General features: G+C 38.6%; 1 protein-coding gene across 3 annotated transcripts in view; it reads right to left on the bottom strand.

Moving 5' to 3' along the window:
* Nucleotides 1-24,258, bottom strand: part of LOC110829941 (very long chain fatty acid elongase AAEL008004) — a 124,843-nt gene that overhangs the window by 45,336 nt on the left and 55,249 nt on the right. For all 3 annotated transcript variants that reach the window (XM_022064184.2, XM_022064185.2, XM_022064183.2), the window contains exon 2: nt 17,199-17,304. In XM_022064184.2, coding sequence (XP_021919876.1) covers nt 17,199-17,259 — 61 coding nt within the window. In that variant the 5' untranslated portion in view covers nt 17,260-17,304. The remainder of the gene's footprint in view (nt 1-17,198; nt 17,305-24,258) is intronic.

Genomic DNA, 24,258 nt, shown 5'->3' with positions numbered 1-24,258 from the left:
AGTATGTTGGCATCTACCGACAAGTCTACACGATGCCAAAACCCAGATTATCGTCGTCGTCTTTACAGAATGAGGGTTTTTGAGAACAAAGATAAGCAAAAAACCTTTGGACCTAAGAAAGAGTAAGTAACAGTAGAATGGATAACGAGGAAATTCATAAATTACAACTTTACAAAATACATTACGGTAATAAAATCGAGAATATGAGATTCGAGAGTCATGTACTGCTCGCGACTGTAATCTTGAGACTTGCAAAGAATGCATTAAGTCCGAAGCGTTAAAGCCTGGGCAGACATCAGGTATCAGATAAACTATCATACCTAAGCAAAATATTGACTACTTACTCCATAGTGTCTTCATCAGGCTTAGTAACATTGTACTCACTGGCAGTTTCACTCTTGTCGTTATCACTGTAACTGTAGCTGCCAGGATTCAGATTAATGACAATATGGTCTATCACATCTGGAAGGATGCCGTCTCTTTCCCAATACTGGCTTTCGACTGTTGTGTCTCTACAAAACCCTTCCCAGTCTTCGTTTGTCACAAGTGCCATTGCATCTTTCGCCACTTGTAGTAATTTTTGCAGGCTCAGATCTCCTATGACGTTGTTTTCACGTACGATTCTCTGTATTTTCGCCCATGCAAGTTCTATGGGACTTAAATCGCACATATATGGAGATAGTCCAACAACTGTATGGCCGTATTTTTCCACGATGTGATAAATTTTGTAGATCTTCTCTTTGGGTTTCAGTGGCAGAATTAGGTTATACAGCTCATTTTATCGCATGGTCTCGTTACAGTTCACACCTTTCTTGCGGAGCCAGGAAATCATGTCTACCTTTATTGCGTAGGCATATAGCTGTTTGTCAATCTGGAGACAGTGATACGGTGCGTTGTCAAGGACAATTACTGACTGAAAGGGAAGATTGGGAATCTGTTTTTCGACCGCCCATTTCTCAAAATTTGCACCATTTATCTGACCATGGTAGTCCCCCGTTGCACCTCCAGCCTTATAAATAAGTGCTGCATAAGGAAGAAACCCATTAATTCCTCCTACATGCAGCATGATAAGCTTGTTTCCAGAGTTCACATTGGCCTGGACGCCCTTGACTTTTTCGTTCCGCCAGCATTTACGAAAGGTTAGGTTGTTGTCAACCCATGACACAGCAATATAAAATATTGGATGTCCCTTATACCGGTACTCCTTTATTTTCACAAGATATCTTGATCTCCAGTCAACAACGTCTTTCCTCTCTATCAGAATTTTGCGGTTCGACTGGCATTTTCTTCATTTAAATCCTAGGCTCTTTACAATCCTCTCCAACGACTTACGTCCCCAATGAAAATGCATTTTCTTTCTGATAATGAGTAGCAGCTTTTGTACTGTTGACACTTTTTTCCTTGAATATCTAAATCCTGAATTGTATTTCTGATAACACACTTATCAAAGTCAGCCACAAACAAAAAGTTTTCCTCTCTTCTTTCCTGGTGATTTCAGAAGCTGGTCCTTTCCCTGATTCTCAATATAGATTACCCGAAATTTCATCGTGTACAGTACTGCCCTCTGTTGCCTTGTTAATCGGCAACAATACTTTTTGATATAATTCTTCATCACATTTCTCAATTACGTTTGCTATTATTTCCGTATCCTCCCGGTGAATGGTAACATTCCGTGGAGGCGACATTATTTTCGTACTCTACCTGAACACAGTTACTACAACAGACCCTCGAATTCACACGCACTAAATAAAGAAATCTGTCAGTGGTCACTGTGATCTGAAATGATGCACTCCAATGAAACCTACAAATACAAACACGATTACTCCACTTCAGTTGACTTGAGCACTACACAAGCATACTAGCGGCCAATATGTTCTGAACTGACGCTATACTACTACTGTTCGCTACTGTAATCTTGAGATTTGTAAGGAATGCAGGAAGCCCCACGCCATGCTGATATAAGGGGACTGGAGGTATAGTTCCACGTATTCTTAATCTCGGCATTAGATGGAGCTGGGAGGTCAGCTTCATAGCCCGGCCGCTTTATGTCCGAAGGAAGGGCGTGGGCGTGGTGGAGAAGGGAAAAATATAGCATAAATATCTGAAAGGGGGAGATCACTTTGGAGAAGAAATGGGAGGTGAGGGCGTGGATTCAATTCAACTAGCTCCATATAAAGGTTCTTGTGGACACGACAACGAACATTCGGGTTCTATAAAAGCCGCGAAATTGTCGACCGGTTAAATGACCGTGAGCTTCTCAAGAATCCAACTCCATGGAATTAATTCCCCAACCTTCCTTTCATTTAAATCAATAAGTATGGAAAACATATGCAGAAATGCAAAAATACAAAAAAGTAAATCACCTCATAAAAACGATTCAGAAGGCCAAGTTTGTTCCAGTCCAAGGTCACCCACCTAAAGTGCCTCAACTATGCCATAAGGTTTCCAGTCTCGTCAGGCGGATCCGTGGTGTGTAGAAACAGACTGACTATTACTTTCTAATGGTTTTAGTTCTGCTTAATAGGAGGATTCATAAGGCTTAATTGATGCTCCACTGGTCCATGAAGTCATATTAAGCTTATATGTTTCAGAAATAATTCAAGAATGAAACAGGCCACATGGCTTAAAAGCGGAAGAAGATGGTTCCTAACCTATAATGAATTCTTAGTCACCGTCAAAGCTTCAGATCACACATGGTTACTGACCTGACACCCGCGGATTAAAAAAACGCTAAACTACTGAAGCAACTAATTACTAAAATATCATGTATTGTACTCACAGTCCTAAAGTTTACTTATCCGTTACGACATTCAATTTTTTTTCACAATCACACTATAAACATGAGAAAATGAATTTTAACAGCACACTATAAACGACTTTGCACCGAAAACGAAACCAGAATATTGATAACTTCATAGCAGAAGAACAGCAGCGTAGTGTAAGAATTATGTCGCGTCTGCTAGGATTTGGTCTAGCCTTCACGAATGACAACAGTGACATAAATTGCTGGGGTATATGGCCCTTGTGTGACTGAGGTGTCTGGCTGTGTGATGTCATCAAGAAGGACGCCCTTTTCCAAAGTAACCATGGTAACCAGGTTAAGTGCCGTCTGCAGCCATATTGAGACATGCTCAAAAACGTATATGTGCTTTTACGCTAACTAGTCGCTAAAACCGATCCAAATGGAAATTAACATGGTTCGACAATTTTAATAAAATGTGACAATATCAAATTTTATAAAAATCTGTTCGGTTTATTCATTCTCGTGTTTCATGAGTGCGAACAGGAGATGAACGAGGTGTGAGCCTAAAAACAGACATTCTGGTCATAAATAAATTCAAATATTTTGACTCACTGCTCTTCTCCTCCTCAAAGCACAGCTAAAAACCCATAAGAATTGTCTTTGAAAAATTAAACCAAATCCAACGTTATTATATTGCTGTAAGGCAGCGTAAACCAAAGTGTGATACGCGAAATAATGTCAAGCATTCTATATGCTATTAAATAAACCCTGACAGATGTCAAGAAACTGTAACAACTTCGTTAATACTGAAAATGCACTTTTAGCCCTTCCTACAACTTAATCATAATGTGGTTTGAGCGCAGTCAAAAACTGAGTCTGATATAACTGGGAGGAGATCTAAAACACCGCTGCAGAAAACAAAGGACAACCAGGGTCTGCGAGTCTTATAGGCGGTACAAGTAAGTACAAATGTGAGCAGCCTTTCAGCTTCAGTTTCTTTGTCAGTTTAATAAACACAACTCCTTCATTTACACAGCTCCATAATCATTTAAAGATACGTAGGCTACTTTCGGTATTTCGAAAAGATGCTTTGGAACGAAAAAGGTAAATCCGCAAAGTCGAAAGCTACAACCACTAAGCATCTCACAAGTAATATTCGACAACTCATCAGGATCAGGAGACATGAATGTGACATGCATAAAAATTGAACTACAAAAGCAATTTCTAGGTCAAATTCAGAATACTTCACTTCCATCTGACCCATATGAATAGTGCGTACAAGGTCAACACGTACACTTGTAAGTCCCACAACGCTCGTATTTACAATGATCCAATAATTGTTTGCTGATTTTTACTCAGTTGGTCTACTTTATATCACAAAATATGCAATTCTAGCCACTGAAAAATGACCACTGTACCTTTATGAAGAACTACCCGGTACTATTAAATGCGATAAGATGGATCACTTTATGTAGTAACTGTAAGTAATACTTTTGGTTTCGTGACAGAAAACTAAATTTTCCCACCACACAATAGAGGATATTGCATACCAAGCAAAATGAATTTATTCTATTCTGTTAATGCACGCATTTACACGAATTGTTTGAGACTTAAGTGTCTGTAACATGACGTTAATCATACTCAGGCTGTGTGTTCCACAATTCGAGTACAATTTATACTAATTCTAATTTATAAATCATGTCACTGCGTAGAATATTGATCTAATCATAAGGGCTTACAGTGGCCCTTACAAACACTGTTCACTGGACATGTAACAACCGATCATAAATCACCCATTCCACCATCACAATGCAATACGAATAAATGTGGAGAAACACATTCGGCCACAGATTATTCGGCTTCACAAACATAACGAACAGAAATTACCACAAGCAAAAAACGTTCCATATCAAATAGTAATCTCATGCGATTACAGAAGCTTTACTGAGAATAAAACAAAACGTGACCAGATTTCAAACATTCAAGTCAAAAATGTACAACATATATGTGGCAGGGTGTACTATTGTGTTTGTATACGTCACTCTAATCACAATTTTCCAATACTCAAAATATATTCAAATCTAAAATTATAATTCCTTCACGTCTCAAAATTATAAAAAGAATTAAAATTTAGAAACCTAAAAAATATTTTAAACATTAAATCATACAAACTGTTAGTTTCTAAGTCTTTCATATTCCAAATTTCCAAAAGCCTCAATCGTTCTACCGTTCTGTCAGTTATTTATATTCTGAAAAAAAATTAACTATTGCAATTTTTATTAATTATTCTCGTAACCAGCCGTGTAAAGTTATTCAAAGGCGAAAACTTCAGTACCCTGAGGACGAGGACGAGGACGAAGATGGTTCTCGAAACTTTGGTGTTTTCTCCATTAAACCACCTTACACGGCTGGCAGCCCGTGAAGTATTCATTATTCTTAGTCGCCGTGAAAGCTTCACATCATAACGCATTAAAATTTTGGGTAATTTTCACAATTTTTTTAATACTGAAAATTTACTAAATTTAAGAACTTGACAACTTTTTACATTTTTAAGTTTTAGGTGTGGTTGGGTCGGGTACTTTCGGGTAGAACCGCGACAGGACGGAATCTCCTTTTCTAGGGCACGTTACTAAACATGACGACAGATTATTTAAGTTCACGATAAATTATGAGATATTTCTACAATTTTACACGGATCGCAGAAACTAGTCTTAAGAGATCAACTATTGTTTGGACAAACTAGGAGAGGTTTATACATGTCTAGACTGGTTTCGTCAAGTTTCTACAAGTTTAAACTGGTTGCAATAAGTTCTTATAAAATAATCTGGACAGGCTGGAGGTCTGAACGGACCCGAAGGCGAAGCCCGGGCCTGGTAGCACAAATTAAGTTAGAGTTTGTTTCAAATTATAGCAATCAAACGTAAAATAGAATATTTCGGGCTTTCTTGGGCCATTATTTCTCCTCAAAGAAAAGCTTATTCGTTGTTGCGCTCACCTTATGGTCGTGACACTGTCGGACTCCGGTAACAAACCCCACTGCCTTGATTTTTTCGGGGGTTTCCTTAGCTGCCCCCTCCCAGAAAGTTCCAGATAACACCTTACAATCTTGGCATCCGATATTTTCGTACATTTCCTCAACCGACAAAATAACCTCAGATGTTTGACCGTCGTTAAATAGTAATTCATTCAAGAATTACTGGCATTAATGCATTAAAACACGTGTTTCTGATACAATAGTCAAGGTACTTTGTGAATAGATCGGACTTCACCCCGATGGAATGAAAGTAAGACTTAGGTGGGGTATTGGTAATATATTTGAAGACAAACTTCGGGCTTGGACCGGTTTGTGCAGTCCTCTACGACATAAGTACAGCCGGGGAATTAGCATCTAAGGAAATAAATATACGGCTGAATTCTCATAACACCGGTTATTAAGTAAGTACAAAGTCCCGTAATTAAATTCAAAGTCATAAGGTCGGCACGTGTATACTTTTTCTATCACAGACAAGTGACCTAACTACACCATAAGTCAGGATATTGCACATACCGACTCATTCATATTAACTATTTCACAGCACGCAAACATTCTTCATCCTCCTGTTGTGGGTTCAGACCATCTGACCCTGATCCTGTGCTGTTCAGTCCGTTTCAACTTACACGACCTACATTTACATTTCCTTGTTGATGGTAAGAATATTTGTACTGCCAATCTCTGCTCAATTCCGTCTTGGAAAATAACTTCTAATCTTTTCATTCCGATCGTACGTATACAATTCTTGAAGTATAATCTTATTAGTATTTGCTTCCTTATCTTATCCTACATCTACTTGCAACTTCAACACTTCATTCCTGTTGCTTGCGTTCGTCTTACTTCTTCTTCTTCTTCTTCTATGGCGCAACAGCCCTAAGTCGAGCCTTGGCCCCCTCCCATGTGCGAGGTATCTATGTCTTTGAAGTGTGCATTTATGAGTAATCTTAAATCTCGGATTATTTAATCAATACAATTACGTACCACCTTTAAAACTTTTAAGACGCCTTATGTTACTGACACTTTTCAAACAGAGTGTCCCAAATTGATGTATAAAGACACTTCATTAATGAAATGAACACATTTTAATAAACGAAATCATTACATACGTCAGCACTTGCACCTAGTGTTTAGACGAATCCGCCCGGCTGTCTGTCTGTCTCTGTATATATCGATTGTACGTGACCAAACCATTAACTTTACTCGAAGGTAAATCATATTATACGACCTTCGTAAAGACATACAATGTCAAAGTATGTATTACTGAGCATGGACGCTGGATTTTCAAAATTTCAGGGGGTGCTCTAGTTTAAATTACAAATTATCCCGGCAGACAATCTCAAAGGATTCAAAACGTAGGCGACGAATGAACGGAGTCAAATTAGTGTTTGTTGACTCGCCTCTGCCGCTATTAAATTCCAAGAATTTTCTTAGTCAAAACAAAACTTGACAGATATAACTCAGTCAGCTCCATTACCTATACAAATGCGGAGGCCCGGAGGCGTCGTTAAAACAACACAAATTTTGTCGGGACCCAGATGAGTCTCATGTATTTTGATTAAAAATAATTGTGAAGAAATAGTTTAAAAGGCAAGTTGAATGTACGGGAAGTACAGGGGGTTCTCACCCCCCCCCCCCCAATGGTTCCCCTATTCGGCGGTCACGCCATTGAAGAATAATCTGAGTTGAACTTCAGTTCCACGCGAATGAGCTGAACACTGGACCACTCTTCTGTTGCCTCAGTGCGTCTTACAAAACCACATTCCTTTCGCGCCTTACACAGAGTGATTAGGCAGTTTCATAAGCTTCGTGGGTACGTTAACCAAGTGCATGAGTAAAGAAAAAGTCCCATAAGCAAGGGCACAATTCGGAAACGATAAAAAAAGTCAGGGAAGTTCGGAAACTAAATCTATACCACAAATACTGGGTTTCATGGCAAACTTTATAATGACTTAATGTCAAACACAAGAAAATGTTATTCAAAAGTGAAACATGTTATAAATTTCGCTATAACTCCGATTTAAAACTACAGTGTTATTCAGTAATTAAACGTGTTAAAAACGTCCAGAAATTTCCACAAAATACTGCAGTGCAGCTATTGTTCAGATACACGCCGTACTCAAATAAACATTCAAATCGCAGGTGGACACTACATAGCCTTCGAAGCAATCCCTTTATTAATTTATGATAAACTTATTGTGAAATTTTCAATAAAATGCCTTACCTCTTGTATGATATTTTATATATTACCTTCGAACTTCCGAGACTCATCGTTTCCGAATTGGAGCCTATTCTGCTCGAAGTCATTAAATGAACCCACGAAATTCGGCAGAATCCTGAATCACCCTGTATATACTACGGATTTGTGGAACTTTAGATCCAAGCTTTTCAGTCTATTGACCGTTCATTTATGTCGAGAGAGAAACTACTTTGACTTAACAGCAACAATGTTAATTACATGTACACAAATCTTGGGTCGGTAACAAGGTATGATGAAAAGCCGAAAATTAAGTATACAGACGACAAGCGACAACCCCAAGCATTAGGTCCCCGAAACGGATTCATGGAGTCGTGCTTGGACACTGGGTAAAGTTTACATTTTACGAAAATCTGAAGGAAAGAGATTATCTGCGATACTTAAGCCTATATGGCAAGATAATATTAAAATTGACTCAGAAATAAAAGTAGAAGAGAGTGAATTGCATTCAACCGGCTCAAGATAATCCAAGGTGGGTTCTTGTGAACAGAGTAATAAGCATCCAGGCTACATAAACGACGATTTTTTTTACCAGAAATCATTTGCTTATGAAAGACCCTCAATGTGACCCAAATTACTGTATTAAACTAAATTAACAGGAAATTCATATCTTTACAACGAACATCTTACAACAAATGTATGACTTCAGCAAATAGTGAAGGTTTCCCCAATGTTTCGGAAAAAGGTGAAACTCTGGGGGTGGGTGATAGGAAGTTCTTATATAGATCTGGAAGTGACAGATATTTAAGCTACCTTCCGTGAAGTTTTGAGCTGCAGAAGCACGAAACAGCAGAATACAGAGACAGGCTGCAATCTGCAGTCACTGTGTTCAACAGAACAGCACAAGGGCAGCTAACATGTTCAGAACATGGTCGATCGACAAATGCTCCAGAAGCACTCCTCAGTGGAGAAATCATATTGTGCATTTCAGGCGCACGGGAAGATTATAAACATATCACAAGAGGATATTTCGTCACCTAGTCTCGACACAGAAATTATCGTGACAAAACCGCAAAGCCTTGTGCGCGCGCGCTATCTCAGTAAGACAATGTTTACTCCGCCATTTCGTCGACTGTCGAGCAAAACAAAAATTTCATTCTCGTCAAGAGTGGCTTCCTATCGAACTCGTGACCAATGGCAACACTGTAACATATGATTGACACCGGTTATTTAGGAAACATTAGGTAGCATCAGGATATGTCACAGACGTTTGAGAAACTACTTGAAACCCGCACGTTTCAAGTGTAAATAGTTTTCATAGGTTGGCATGACAGCAACCATACAAATTTAATTCGCACTTCAAATGTAAAATCATATTACATAAGATTAGTGCAGCACTAACATTCGTGGAGCAGTCTCCTTCTATATCGTGGCCACCACGATCACCGGACCTTACTCCAACAACCGTGTGAGGTTCCATAAAAAATACGATTTACTCTAATACTGTTTATACCAGCGAGGAACAGTAGTATTACCACACTTGTGGCGTTCAAACGCGTCCGAGCCTTGTTTCGAATCGAGACATGTGCTCCAAATGTGTGCAAAATACCAAACCTCCTTCAGTAAACCATTTCACATTTCGGAGACGTTGAAACATATCCTTGAATTTCTTTCTTCTAAATTTTACAAAAGCACTTCCGAAGCTGCATCCGCTGTGCCCTTTTTGCTCATAATGACGTCCTAAGCCAAACGGGCGCTGCTAATAGAAGGTATTAATATAAAAAACACGATTGACTTGCAAATGTAATAAGTTCTACCTGTAAGTAAACTTCGCGCTTCGGTCAAAACCAGGTGCATACATCCCTGCAGAAGGCCGTTTAGCCAAAGTGCGAAACAATCGTAACTTTTAAATTAACATTCACCAGCCAATCTAATTAAACAACTGTCTGATCAGTAAAACATTATCGCGCTGACATACTAGTACCCAACACACATACAAAAACAGAATGCTACAAAATTACAAGCATTCTACTTCGTACTTACTGCTTTTATAGCTTATGACACAAAGTACAAACAAATATGAGATTTTAAGTTCACACAACTGTGAAACTGTAAAGTGCACTCTTCTGGTTTATGGCGCCGTGCAGTCTTGCAGATGCACATCAATGTTTCGGAGAAACGTATCGCCTCCATCTTCAGGACAGAAGTAAAGATGAGGGTGATATGTTCCTCCGACACATTCCTAACCACCTACAAGACTACACGATGTCACAACCCAAAAGGCTGCAATCCACAAAAAGCAAGTCATTATGACAGCGGAGACTATAGCTCTTACAACGCTCGACCGGTGAGAATTTCGGGTTCGGACCCAGGTCGAAGCATAGATGAATTAATATCCGCATTTGTGCGTTGTGCAATGGCAGATCCTCATCCAAGGAGCCCTATAAAAAATATCACGGGTCATATGAAGAGGCCACATGACCTGAACCAGTAAAGTTTTATAACAAAGAGAAACTCAGATTCAGATAGGTCTACAACTCCAGTTCACTGTCCCGAGAGTCTTTTATCAATGGCAATACTTTTGTACATGATTTTATCATCGTGAGTTTGTTATAAGAAATTACACGTTTTGTTACAAGCATGTTCCAGATACAGTGGAATTTTACTTGCGTGATGAATGGTTTTGTTTTCCTGGTTTCACTTGAGGAGTGCTTTAATGTCATCAAACCCCAATCAGGATAGGCGAAACAATGCTTAAAATCATTGCTTCCTGTCGAAGTACGAGAGATCAATGTTAAAATGAGTCGCACAAAATTTGTAGGCAAGTAAGAAACCATTTTCGCCCTGATAATGTAAGCGGCAAGGACCTCTAAAACGTCGGTAAACTTCTATCAGATAACACGGCGCAACAAGCCAGAAGACAGCCATGTTCCTATTCATTAATGGAAAAATTATCAGTAAAATATTAAAAAAACCTGATACGCAATGTTCATAAACTTTCCTGGAAAATAAGGTTTCATTACAAGTACAAGGAATTTGACATATTATCTTCTGTCAACCTGTGTTCGCAAAGTGACAACAGCGGATTGCATTTACGTCCGGAGGCGTTTCGCCTACATTCCGTTCTCAAATGCTCGTGTGCAAACTAACAGCAATGCTTTACGCGAAAATTCTATTTGCTGATAAACTGAAGTATGACATGAACGGCTGTAATTTCAAGCGTAACTCTGTATAAAATGAGAACAGCGTATGTAACGTTGAGATCAGCGTTTCCTCTTCCCGCCAGTTGTCAACAAACTGCAACTTAGGCTTTTCTCATCTCTTAACATCAGGGCAGAGCAGGGATGTTACACTCATTGAAATATTTCTCACGTTCTCAAAGAGAGGACATGAAAAACAAGCATTAAAAATAATACCGTGTTTTAACAATTAGTTTGGAACTGAGAGGGGCCAAAAGAACAATTTAAACTCTTCGCCACAAATTATTATGGTGTTCACACCGAACAGAAGTAACTTGGAGGAACGTGTTGCACGACAGATAACGAATGCATACAAGATTTTAACCTGCAAACCTGAAATAAAAACAACCTCAAATCTAACCTGACCTGTTCCAATTCAGAATTAATTATGAAATAATTAATACATGAAACTGGTCCTATCAATCATAAAAGACGATTTGTTACATTTTTTTATTCTTTCTTTTCACTTTTTGATGCATTCAAAACCCGTTGTACCAGTTCCATAACCGAATGTTATCGTGACCTACTGAATGACGGCACCGATGCAAAGCCCTTTTACTGCCCAAGGCACTTGGGAACAACGACCTTAAAGCGCTATCACGTACTGTGGCACCAGAAATGTCAAAAGCTGTTTCGTATTATCCCTCGTAAAAACGGGTCCTAGTTCGCCGTGCGAAATTATAAAAGTCGCGGAACAATACTGTAAATAGATCGCAGTATGTGTTTTATAAACAGTTCAAGCGTTGAGGATTTCTCGTCGCACTTCTGCTCAATCACAGGAATAAGACTACCACTGAACAAAAAAATTGACAGTGGAACCACGGTTCCGGAGAATTTGACGTAAATACGTCTATACGGAAAGGAAGTTTATATATTGGCTTTATTCTAAATATTTCCTTTATACATGCTTTACAATTGCGTAACGTTTGATTAAGACTTTGCTTAATCAACTTGAATTAGTTACGCTTAAGATGGCTCTGTGGTAGCTGAATGTAATGAAAGGTAATGTAATGTAATGTTTTATAGGTAACAACAATGTTGAGTAAACAGATGAGGTTTCCTAGGTAACATAACAATGAAGTTACACTTTTTCGTTTCCCTTTTTCGTAACACATTTTTGCCGAATGACCCTTCCTTATAGACGTATGTACGTCAAAAAAATTAATAATCCAGACAGATTCGAGAAACCAATACGAATCAAAATCAGTAAAAACAGAAGAAAACTTAGAATCTAGGTTATAGTATTTCGAATTAATATACACGAAACTGTCAGTTGTTATACCACACTTCGTTACTTTCTGAAGCATTTTAATAAAGTTACTGAAAGACGCAAAACATTAACTCAAAGATAATTCACATGCGTAGAAAATGTTTACTTTTCATGATAATTTACCACTGCCATTTAATATACGCCAAGGAACAATAAAATAACTTCATATGTAAACCTAATACAATGGCAATACAGTTGCTCCGAATATCCTGTGAACTTATGGGAAACTGTTCATGACCTACAATAGATTTCGTATTGGGCCATGAAATTCTAATGCTAATACGACAGCTACTGGACAAGTGCGTCGTTCGTGCGATACGGGGAAAAAATTGAAATTAACTTCTGACAGTGGCGACTCTAGTGGCAATAAATTCAAATAAGGCTATGGTGGTGCCTATTATGGGGCCTGGCGGAGTTGAGTTTGGTGAGAGCCTACAATCAGGACAGGTGGATGGTTTTGCGTTGGTTGCGTTTTACAGTCAATGCAAAAACGTTTTCACATTTGGTCTACTTTATAAAAACCCTTTTTAATTTTGTGTTTTAAATGCGATTTTCAAAGGCGATGCTGTAATAAATTGTTACTGTTCAAAAAACAAAAAAGTTTCATTCCCGTTAACTCTGACGGGTAAAACCCTATGCTATTAAATTAAGAAACAAAAAACAATTTTTTTTGTACATTTCATCGCGTCACAATGGAAGCAAATAAACGGGCATAGCCTCCTCGCAGTTTCAAAACACTGCCGTTGCATAGCAACGGCGCGGTTACATTATGCCCTTATCTGCCTTGGCAGTTACAACTGGCGACTTCCTGTCAAGTAAAACCATGACAGCTACTGTCGCGACATTTACTTCCTTTAAATCAAACAAGTTCCGAAACAAAAAATCTATTTTATTATACGCTTATTCTCCCCAGTAAACACCTGTGTTTCATTCGCTAATTTTGAGTGGGCCTATGTTAATAACTTCCTCGATCATTCAAAACCGATCGGTAACAATATGTACCACCAGACTTAAGTGTCACTAAAGCTGAATTTTCTATCTATGGTTTCAAATTAATCTTGGCGTAAACAGTGATTACTTAAACAGCGTTCACAAACTGATCTTTGTAATGGATAAGTGTTGTGATTTCTTTGCGGTACGAATTGAATTATTAAATATTATTTAGAAAAGGTAAGACTTTAAACGTTTAAAAGTGTCAAAATGCCTAAGTGAGGTACTGAAATAAACAGTGAGATTCTAATCTTACGATTTTAATGTAACCATATGCCATCACAAGGAAACCGAGATGCGCATATAGAAGCATTGCCAAAGCCATCAGCGGATGCAACAAAGTAGTTTAAAGTTCCAGATGTTCTTAAACGTATAATTTGAAACTGAATAAACCAAACAAATCTTTATCAGAACAGACGCAGAGAAATCTACAAGCTCCTGTATACTAACAAGAATAAAATATTAAGACAGCAAACAAATCCTTAATGAAGTGGAACATTTCAGAGATCGCATTCATAGTGATACTAAGAGTTAATAAAGTGAGCTTTCTGGTTCTCATGGTGACGAGTACATAATTGGATATATTCTTAATGTTCCACCGGGTAGTATGTAGGTACTAGCCAACGTCTCAGAGGCGATATGGAAATAAATTACAGTCCTTTACATGCTGAAAGATGGCAGCAAAGTATGACTGCTTATTCTCGAAGGACGTATAACGAAGTGACCGTGGATCATTTAAAGGTATTAGGCGGTCAGTGGTCTCAGGGAAGGTAATGAGAACTTTCACGATGTAGATGGCTGACATGTGGAATTCCTTGTCGTTTAGTGTGGTCGATTTTGATAAAAATTTCAGAGGTATTTACTGTCTCTATCATGAATTTTTGCTTAGTGTATAAACAAGATTCTTTGTATCACTTGAACCCGCACTGAAATACTGGCCGTAGAGTAAACCAGCTGTGTTGGCTTAATACAAAATCGATAACGAGTCTACCTAACGGAACGTCGCGACCAAGTGGTTAGCACTCCTGCTTCGAATTAGGTTCAAATGTCCGCCCAGAAATCGCCTGTCCCAAAGGAGATTGTTCATGGTTTTCATCAGTCTCTCCAGTCAAATTAAATTTGGCCACAACCGCTTCCTTCTATATTCTTTCCAAATAACTGTCCATTAATCATCTCATAATTCGAACGCTATGTAGTTTGAGCTATTGAGAGCGTCGCCAATAAGCAGCTACATGACTATTAAACTCATATAACAGATCTCTTCAGAAAGACACAGAGAACACACCATAGGATTAAAATACTTCTTCATGAGACGACAGACGTTAGAAGTCGATGTGTATTCAAAACAATCCATTATTAGCTTCGTCATGTTTGTGTGTCCGCACGTAACAAACCGAAAATCACTGAACGGATTTTCCATTAAATTTCATTCTAGAGAATATCACTAATATTTGTGCACGCATTCCAATTTCGGCTAATATTAAGCAACAATAATGGACACTGTTTGTTAAGACCTCCATGCGGAAGTTACCGGGAGCTAATCCCCAGCGGGGGAACTCCATGACAATTCACAAAATTATGCCACCAGATTTGCTTACGCTATTAGCACATTTAACGTCTTGTTATCCATATTTGCGTATACAAAATAATAGCGGTTACTGGAATATTATGTATCACGTATCCGTCTCCCTGCCCCCACCCTCGTACAAATAACTTTTCAACGGACTAAGGATTTTCCATTAAACATGCCATAAAACCGATATGTCGGCCATGAGAGCTTGGGAATTTTCCTGGAGGAATTAAGAAAAACACATGGAAACCTTCAATAAGACAGTCGATCTTCGGACCGAGATTCTAACCCTGGACGAAGCAAAAGTGTTAACCACTCGATCGTGACGTTCGGCTCCACTTTAGTGCCACGTATACTTCAAGAAGACAGATTGGAATAATTCTAGTTTTTGCCGCACTTCATAACAAGACTGAAATTTTTGACAACTGTACTTGCATTAGCCAAGGAGCAACTTCAAGAAAAGTGAATTATCCAGGGCCTAGCTGCATGCGATGACACATGAAACATCAAAGCAGCTTTCAATCGGTGTCTAAATCTCCCCGTAATGCTCGTAAGAAACGAAAATCTTGTCATAACCCACATTTCACTACTCTATAATACAACGTGTAATCCCTAAATTAAGTAAAGATTTTGAAATTGATGTTGAAAAATGCATTAACAAGCTGATGAGACGGTTCCATTAATGCCTATTACGATAACGGATGATAATGGATTTTGACAGAGTGCTCTTTACTTCGCAAGCGTTAACTAATCTTGGGTTACATTATTATTTGCATTGCTCTAGCAACAGCTCTTAACACGAAAAAGGATGTCTTCCGCGCTATAGCACCGTGTAGTCTGGTAGAAGTTTACTGACGTTTCAGAGGTGCTTGCTGCCTTCATTATTACGTAGGTCGGTCCTGGTGATGTATGCATCAAGCGTCTCTGAAACGTCAGTAAACTTCAACCCGACCACAACCCATAAGACGACCATTTCCATTCTCACCATCGTGAGAACCTGAAATTTTTGGCTCTATTTGACGTAAGGCAGATTCTTCCAAACACATTATGAACCTTCGGGACCCATAACATTTAGAGAATTTCTTGAGTAGTACTATCAGCTTCTTAAGAAGTACTCTGATCAATGAAGTTAGTTTTAGTTAGTTATGAGACACGCATTTCGGTTTAATTAAACCATCTTCAGTACCACATTCATCTTCTGACAATATAATTTGGTCATCCTTGATTTTAAAATTCACATTTCACCATTACATGTCAACAAGAAAAATAACTTACAGTACATTTGATTATATTAAAAATTTAAAAAATCACTCATACTGGTTATCTAAGACTATCAACAAATCCAGATTCACATAAAACCAGAATTTAAAAACACCTAAAATTATAACAAATTCTGCATATGAAACAATCATCAGCTCTACAGAAAAAGAGTAATCTTTTTAAGAACACACCAGTACCACAATATGTAACACGAAATAAACAGTTTTATTAATGGATGTTTCATTATCTGCCCAGAACACTTTGATTGACATCAATGAACATACAAGGAATATAGACAGTTTGGCAGCCAAGTAAATAAACATAAAAAACACCGCCCAAGAAAGGCAAACTGGTATTCAAAGTTGTGGTTAAGGTTAGGCTCAAGCTCTGTCTGTGTCTGCGTGAGAAAGAGAATACGTACTCATGTACCGGAGGGTGTGGCTAGAAACCGGCAGCATGTCAGTCGATATTGGTCTTCTCGGTTGTAATGTCGTGTGGAATTGTAAAAGTAGATACGAACGTTTCGGAGAGAGAAAAAGTCTCCATTTTCAACTCTGAAGATGGAAGCAGTATACTCCTCCTAACGTTGGTGTCTACCAACAATCCCACACGGCGTTATAACCCAGAAGACGAGAATCGACATTCCCACCGCCGTCAGAACCTCTTATAGGGCAGCAGCTATTCGGGTCTCCTGTCTCCTTGGCTTACTGATATTGGGTGGAACAACGGTCTACAGCCAGTTGAAGTCCATAACCTTAAACACTACATTCGTTTAAAATCCACTTAACACAGTCTGCCCAACGCGCTGTAACAGCATACGAAAATGCTGTTCAAACAAGCAAAAAGATGGTTAACTTCCAATCTGTTGCGCTGTTGTGATATTCAATTAGGTCGTACTCACCACTTTTGTTGTCCATGATTTCTCGGTAGCCATGTATTATGTCCCTCACGAGTTCAGCCATGGTTGAAAGATGACGTCACCGTTGCTGACTCCCACGTGCCCAGCTCTGTGAAAAACAAAATACGCTAAATTGTCATTCATGCCATGACAATTATTGAACTACAAGCATTCCGATATCTCCCATGCGGTAACTGGCTGGGTTCCAGCCGTCAGTTCCACAACAGGATCGACGACAGGCAGACAAATGTAGGAAGCTGTTGAGAGGGACAATCATGTCCTCTTTCAAGCTTTTTACCCTAACAATACGAGCAATATTGAACAAAGCATTTTGAAATTTCACAGCAGCATGCAACATCAGCACCAACACGTCAACATGGAAGCATAAAATCGTATTATGCCTAAATATGCTTTCTGGTGTTCTTTCATTATTTTACAAGGAAAGAAGGACATGCCACATCAAGATTGCATGCCCCCCTGACAACAAAGAAAAAAAGCTGGTTTTTTTTAAATACTAATTATATTTGGTGAAGAGTGCAAATTATAAAGTTCTTCTCTACGTTAACGTCCCCACCTCATCCCAAATCACAGTTATAAATTATAGACTATCAGGGTCGGAGTGTTCATGTTAACTGTGTTAGCCGTTTTAGCCGAGCTAACAATAAACACAAAAAAAAAGTTTTCTGTCTTCCTTTCGTGGTTCAGTGGTGCTCCATGCACTGCAACACAGCACGGCCGATGACATAAAATGCATCGTCAGCAAGTCCCAGCCAGGCGTTGTTAGCCAGCTGGTTGAGGCTTACGCTCACCTCGATAAAAGCAACGCTAACAATGCCTGGTTGCCTACAGCTGGTTAACGACGCATTTTCTCTGGTCGTCTCTGCCACATTCCAATGTATGGAGTGCCACAGAACCACGAAAGACAGAAGACTTGATATTTTATTTCAAAGTGTTAGCCGGGCTAAAGCGGTTAACACAAACGCTCCACCCCTGCAGTCTATAAAGGAATAAGACCAATAAAAATATGACATGCTCACGGACATTTTAATGCTGACTAAACAGGTCACTGGACCCAGTCCGTAAAGTCGATGATTTACGCAACTGATACACAGCCATTTTTTATATGTACCATATGCCTGCACATATCTAAGCAGACTGCCTGCATATTTAACTCAGAAATAGCAACTCACAATGACTATATGGAAAACGATAGCTGGAATCACAAATTCAAAAGGCGTTAAGGGCATGGGTGATTGCGTCATCCACGATTATAAAAGGCCTACTTGTCGCCCTAATCTCTCCCCTAACTCTGAGATTCTACAGCGGCTACATCCCAATATAAAAAATGTTTAACAAAAGTGGATTTGAGGGAACGCAGCTAATCCTGTAAAAAGCTCTAAGATGAAATTCAACAAGATTATAAAAGCGCAATCAATCGGGGAATACACAGATGCGTTCTTTGCAAATTCTAAATGCTACTTACATAATCTACCACACCGTACACATACTACGCAAGCGTATTACGATATACCTTCGTCAATAAAGGAATTTTTTCCCTTTGCCACAAAATCCAAACAGACTCTCATATGCACTCAAACTTTTATTCAATTGCCTGGGATCATAAGACCAGGGTATGAAATCAACCACTCACATTCATTTAGTGCAGAAGTTACGAGCGCATGGAGCAATACCTCATCATCCTTCTTTATGGTGTGGGGCTGGAGTCTTTTTCCAACTTTAGACCCCACAGAACGCTCGTTTCTTATCATTTTTCCTTCAAGGAGCTTGCCACAATAACAAAGTTCATTAACCCAATTACATTGTCGCTTGCACGAGTACGTGTAATAAGGTCAACTGCGCAAATTCAAGTTATCATCCTAATGCATGTGCAACATATCGTTCAATTACGAGGAACGAGTTAATCTAAACCTGTTTTTGCAGGTGAACTCCGTAACCATATATATATATATATATATATATATATATATATATATATATATATATAAATTTTTACTTGGGAACTGTTATTTAATACAAGAATGGCATCCATTACACGGCTCGTGTAATTAGCGGCGAGACAGTGCCAAAGTTGAAACTATTTCAATACCAACTTGATAATGAAATCGCGTCTTTGAAATCGGTACCACCGATACCTGCATGCATCAGTCATAATTGAAAATGATTAAGATTGGGCGGGAAGTATTATCTGAAACAAAGGTGACGTATTTTATCAACGCCTTAAAGTATTACGTCACTCATCGCTCTGAGACTGAGGCAGTAAGCAGCCCGGAAAGGTAGGTAAAATTCTACCACATTACACGGCGAAAAAGACAGTAATCTCCATACCTGTTACCTATTATTGGGACGAATTCCAAATGCTGAGCGTACTTACTAATTGTGATATTAATTTTCTTCCATTACACTGACTTACCTTTTACACTTCACTAAGCACAATGAGGGTAAGCGAATCAGGGAGGATACAATAGGCGAGACATATAGCACGCACAAGAATATGAAATATATATATGCAATTCTAGTCGGAAGAGCTGAAGGAAATATATTATTCGGGAAATACAAGCGTAGATAGGAAGATATATTTACTTCGACTTTAAAGAAATTGCGTGTTCAGTTCCAGTGGCGGACTCTTGTGAACACGGTAATAAACCATCTTCATCTATAAATGGCAAGAATTTCTTGACCAACTCTGCGATTAGCTTCTCAAGGACTCTATCGCATTTGAAATACGAAGAATCCCGGTAATCTTCTAACTGCCATTACAACGTTTGGAAGTATCTTATGCGGTGATACGGTCAGCAGAATGAATAGATGTAAGGTAGGCATTACAGCTGGGAGGTACGTGGTTCGAATTCAGTACAGTAATCACCACCTCATCATCATCGGCACAATGTTCCGTTGTTCAAATAAGATGGAATTTAATGAAACAGTATAAAAATAGCTGTAGTATGAATAACAAGTTTTATAAAATAAACAATAACTTAAATTTAAACTGTTTGAAAGCTAACAAATACAGAAATACAATTTCGCTTACTGTCCACGACATTATTTTGCCTGCAGCCCTGGACAAAAGAAAAGGAATAACAAATGCGGTTAGCGGTTAATAAAAAGTTTGCACAATCCGATTCAAAGTAAATTGTTTTTTTATATAATTGTGTTTACTTCTAAGTGGTTGAAAATCATGGCCAAAGCACGTCCTGAATTCCCCAGAACTTCGTTAGAATGCTGAGATGAAAAATACTAAGAGGACCTTTCCCCCCACCCCCCCGAATCACACTGCCAGCTTCAGCATTTGGCAAGTCCAAGAGCTGAGCTAGCTTTCACTAATGTAGGCCTACTTGCTGCTGTCGTATTAATATGACAAGAGAGTAGGCGAATCAGTGAAAGTATCATACTTTTCTTGAGTTATATTATCTACTGAATCCAAAAGTATGAATTGAATTATTTACTGTCAGTTTGGTATCAAGTCACGATTTTAACGAACGACTGAAACCTATGTTATTTGATGTCTCTTAAAATAAATAAGTTCTAAATTCCCTACTTAGGAAAAGTATGCGTAAATGGGACGAGGATATTAAAACCAATCTTAAAGAAATAAGATGCGTAAATGTGCACTGAATTTAAATAACTTTTGACAGTCTAGTGGCGAGTTCTTGCGTACGACTCCACGGAGTTACGTTCTAAATTACTTTAAAATGACTTAGCACAAACCACCTAAAGGTAGCTGAGCAATCTAAATAACAAATGGGGGTGAATAATTTTAATTTTAATAAAGAACAAACTCGTGGCTTTCATTCAGTAGATCCACGACCGGATTTTGGCCATCTGACTTTCTGCACTGAAATATTTCGTCATCAAAAGCTGTATAATTTAAACATTTGTGCAACGTCATTAAATGTCTCAGGAGTCCACTGTCGTTTTTCCTACTAAGATTGAGGTACCGAACGGATCAACTACACGCCCGCGGTTCCTTCCCTGTCGAGGTACCAAATTCGCAGTTGGGAGAACCTCAAATCCTAATACATACGTACCTAAATGTTTGTTTGCTGTCTTTGTAATGCATCTGTTTAAAACTTCTCATTACACGGACATTATATTAGGTCTATATTCAAAGAAAATTAATTATAAATCAGAAACCATAACACTGAGTTGGCGGAACTTGGCTGGAAGTAAAATAATTACCAACACGAAAATTCTGCAGACTTAAAAACGTATCCCGAGAATGAGAAATATTATTCTAAATACAGATCAGATCCTTCTGTACAACTTGGAAACTTGGAGTGCAGTAAAAGTATAAAAAAGGAGTAATTGTGATTAGTTGCTCACTGTGTCCCAGACACACAAGACCGTAAAATGTAATTTGTTCCTGAATATACAGTTTTCATAGCAAATTTTTACTTCTAAATGTGCGTAGCCCTCAGAAATGTCACTAGTGTTTAGTATCTCCTCAACGTTATCTAACGTATCCCATGTTAACCACCCAGAATGTCACAATTACCCATCTCTGCTCATTTTAATCTCACTACTACGTGCGTTCACTGACAACGTAGGAACAGAAACGTCACTTCTAGGCTACCGGTTGGAACTAAAAACAGCACAATCAACTTACCTCTATTATCGCAGTTCCTGCCGGCAGCCGGGAAGTGACGGTTGCGTTCAACTTTGTCAATAAACGCACTACATTTAGTAACCTACCCTCTGTCTCACACAAGCTCTCATCATAGCGAGATGTCATTTTTCGGTAAATTCTACGTTTTCACTCGCTATGCCGACTGACTTACTTGGCTGACGTTCTTTGGTACATTCTAAAAATCCAGCTTTCGTAAATATGTTACAGAAAAATCATTGGTCAAGAAAAAACGAAAACTAAGTACATAAAAATAACTGTAAGTCCACATTTATATTAACCGGTTTAAGTACACACAGTGTCTCAAAAAGATATATACACAACAGCAACTTCGGTTGCCGATTGTCAGTTCCTCACCGCTGTCAACTGCGCCACGAAGCCAACGGTGGTCATTTTGAACACCTAAATAAGGTACGCTAATTCATCAGCTGTCAATGCTGATGTATGTAATGGTTTGGTTTATTGACATGTCTTTATTTCATGCATTGAATAACTGTATTCATATTTTTGGAACGATGTCAGTATTTGCTGTTTATGTTCTGAACTGACCCGCCCTCAGAACAGAAACACTGATCTGAGTCATTGTATTAGCATGACTTTGACTCACTGCGACTAAAACAGCACACACTGCTTCCTGGTATATGACGGACCGCCCATCGATGGACTAAGCCGTCGTTCGATGGATCTGTCAGCGGCCAGTTCCACAGAGAGACGGCCTTACTCCAACCATTACAAGAAGCCGTATTTTGGCTAGTGTCCAGTATCAGAACGAGGTCCGGTTTTCTTTTCGCCAAAATTAACTGATTTGAAAGCAGGGCTGAGTAATGTCTCGTCTGCCTCTTGTACCACATCCCCCTCAGAATTACAAAATATCCATGTGACTTTTAAACAAAGGTAGTTTCAGCTCATATGCATATATATAAACCGAAACGTCTACTTACCAATCTACTCACCCCGTTGGCCTACGTCTGGGCATGTAACCAGCTATTATACTACCGACCAATGTCTGTGGTACAGAAATGATGATTCGACATCGCTAATATCATAACCTGCGTTTAATTTCTTTAACGAACCAGCTCTATCTAGTTTATACTCTAATAACCTACCACTGTATGATCAATGTTTTCTTAATCACCTTTCCAGTTTTTAAATTCCATCCTTCTAAAATTTCCCTGCCAAAATTCTGTACTAATTTTGTTTCATACTTCCTAGTTATAGGTAAGCTATAGGAAATCTGGTCTGATAAAACAAAAAATAAAGCTTTATAAATTCTCTCGTTAGGCTATCCTTCACTCTATAATTATTCCATCATGTGCCCAAATACAGTCTATCCATAAATTAGTGGACTATTTGACAGCCGTGTAATTATTTATTTATAACACGTACGAAAAATGTATGAATGAACTGCCGTTGCATGTGAAAAACTTCAGTGTTGTGTAGTACATACGTTTTTGTATGCGTTATAAATAAGTACCCGTCCTTCAAATCGTCCGCTTTTTTCTGGTCACCCGGTATTGTTTCTTCCTAAACTATTCCTTCCTCTTATTCAGACTTGATCTGAGGCCTACCCAGCCTCCTATGCAACAGGTACCATGGGCTATTTCCCAGGGAGTAAAGCGGATGAAACGTCAAGCTCATCACTTTCCTTTACGCACTGACGAATGAATGGAGTTTTGCCTACACACCGTCATATACCTTCACGGCGTGACACTGAATTAAATAAAATTTGTCTAGTAATTCGGATTTATACTTATAAAGTCTTGCATTTGTATTCACAATGTACGTTTCTTTAAAACATTTACAGTACTTATAATTTGTTCGAAACGTTACGCCATCGTACAAAGATAATTTCACAGGTCTGCTAACTGCAACATCCCATCAGTATTATATACCTTTGGCGACAGAGAATAATTTCGTATTCCGCCCCAGTTCCTCATAAAAGAATATCTATAAAAAGTCAGAACGGCTTACTTTATCATGCCTTGCCTCGCCATCATGAAATTCGACAGGGTTCAATATACAAGAAAAGTATCATTATAAAATCCGGTTCTCTCTAATTTGCCTCCTCCTTATATCAAGAGACGAAAACCAGAAACCCGTCGGGGACGGATGTTCTGCGCAAAATACAGCTGAAGCAAATGGTCACGAAGGTAATACTGGCACGTTTGCCTTCCATCAGTTAATTCCCGTTAACACTTGAGTCACACACTACAGAATCTTAAAATTTGAAGTGGAGCAAACTTTTCTAGGGGTATTTTGTTTCCGTCGTCTCGAATAACAAGACAGCCTAACAAAATATGTACTTGACAGAGCCATCAGTCTGACCTCATTAAAATCTCCTTTAATCAGTGAATTTTTTACTCATTAATATCCCCAGAGCCCTATGACTCGCACAGTAATTTTCGTTCACATTTTACAGCC

The sequence above is a fragment of the Zootermopsis nevadensis genome, unplaced genomic scaffold (assembly GCF_977971745.1).
Source record: "Zootermopsis nevadensis isolate Lab colony 2312 unplaced genomic scaffold, Znev_1.0 Znev_ptg000001l, whole genome shotgun sequence".
NCBI classification, from domain to species: domain Eukaryota; kingdom Metazoa; phylum Arthropoda; class Insecta; order Blattodea; family Termopsidae; genus Zootermopsis; species Zootermopsis nevadensis.
Note: the sequence above shows the minus strand (reverse complement) of the source record. Positions and strands in the feature narration are given on the sequence as shown.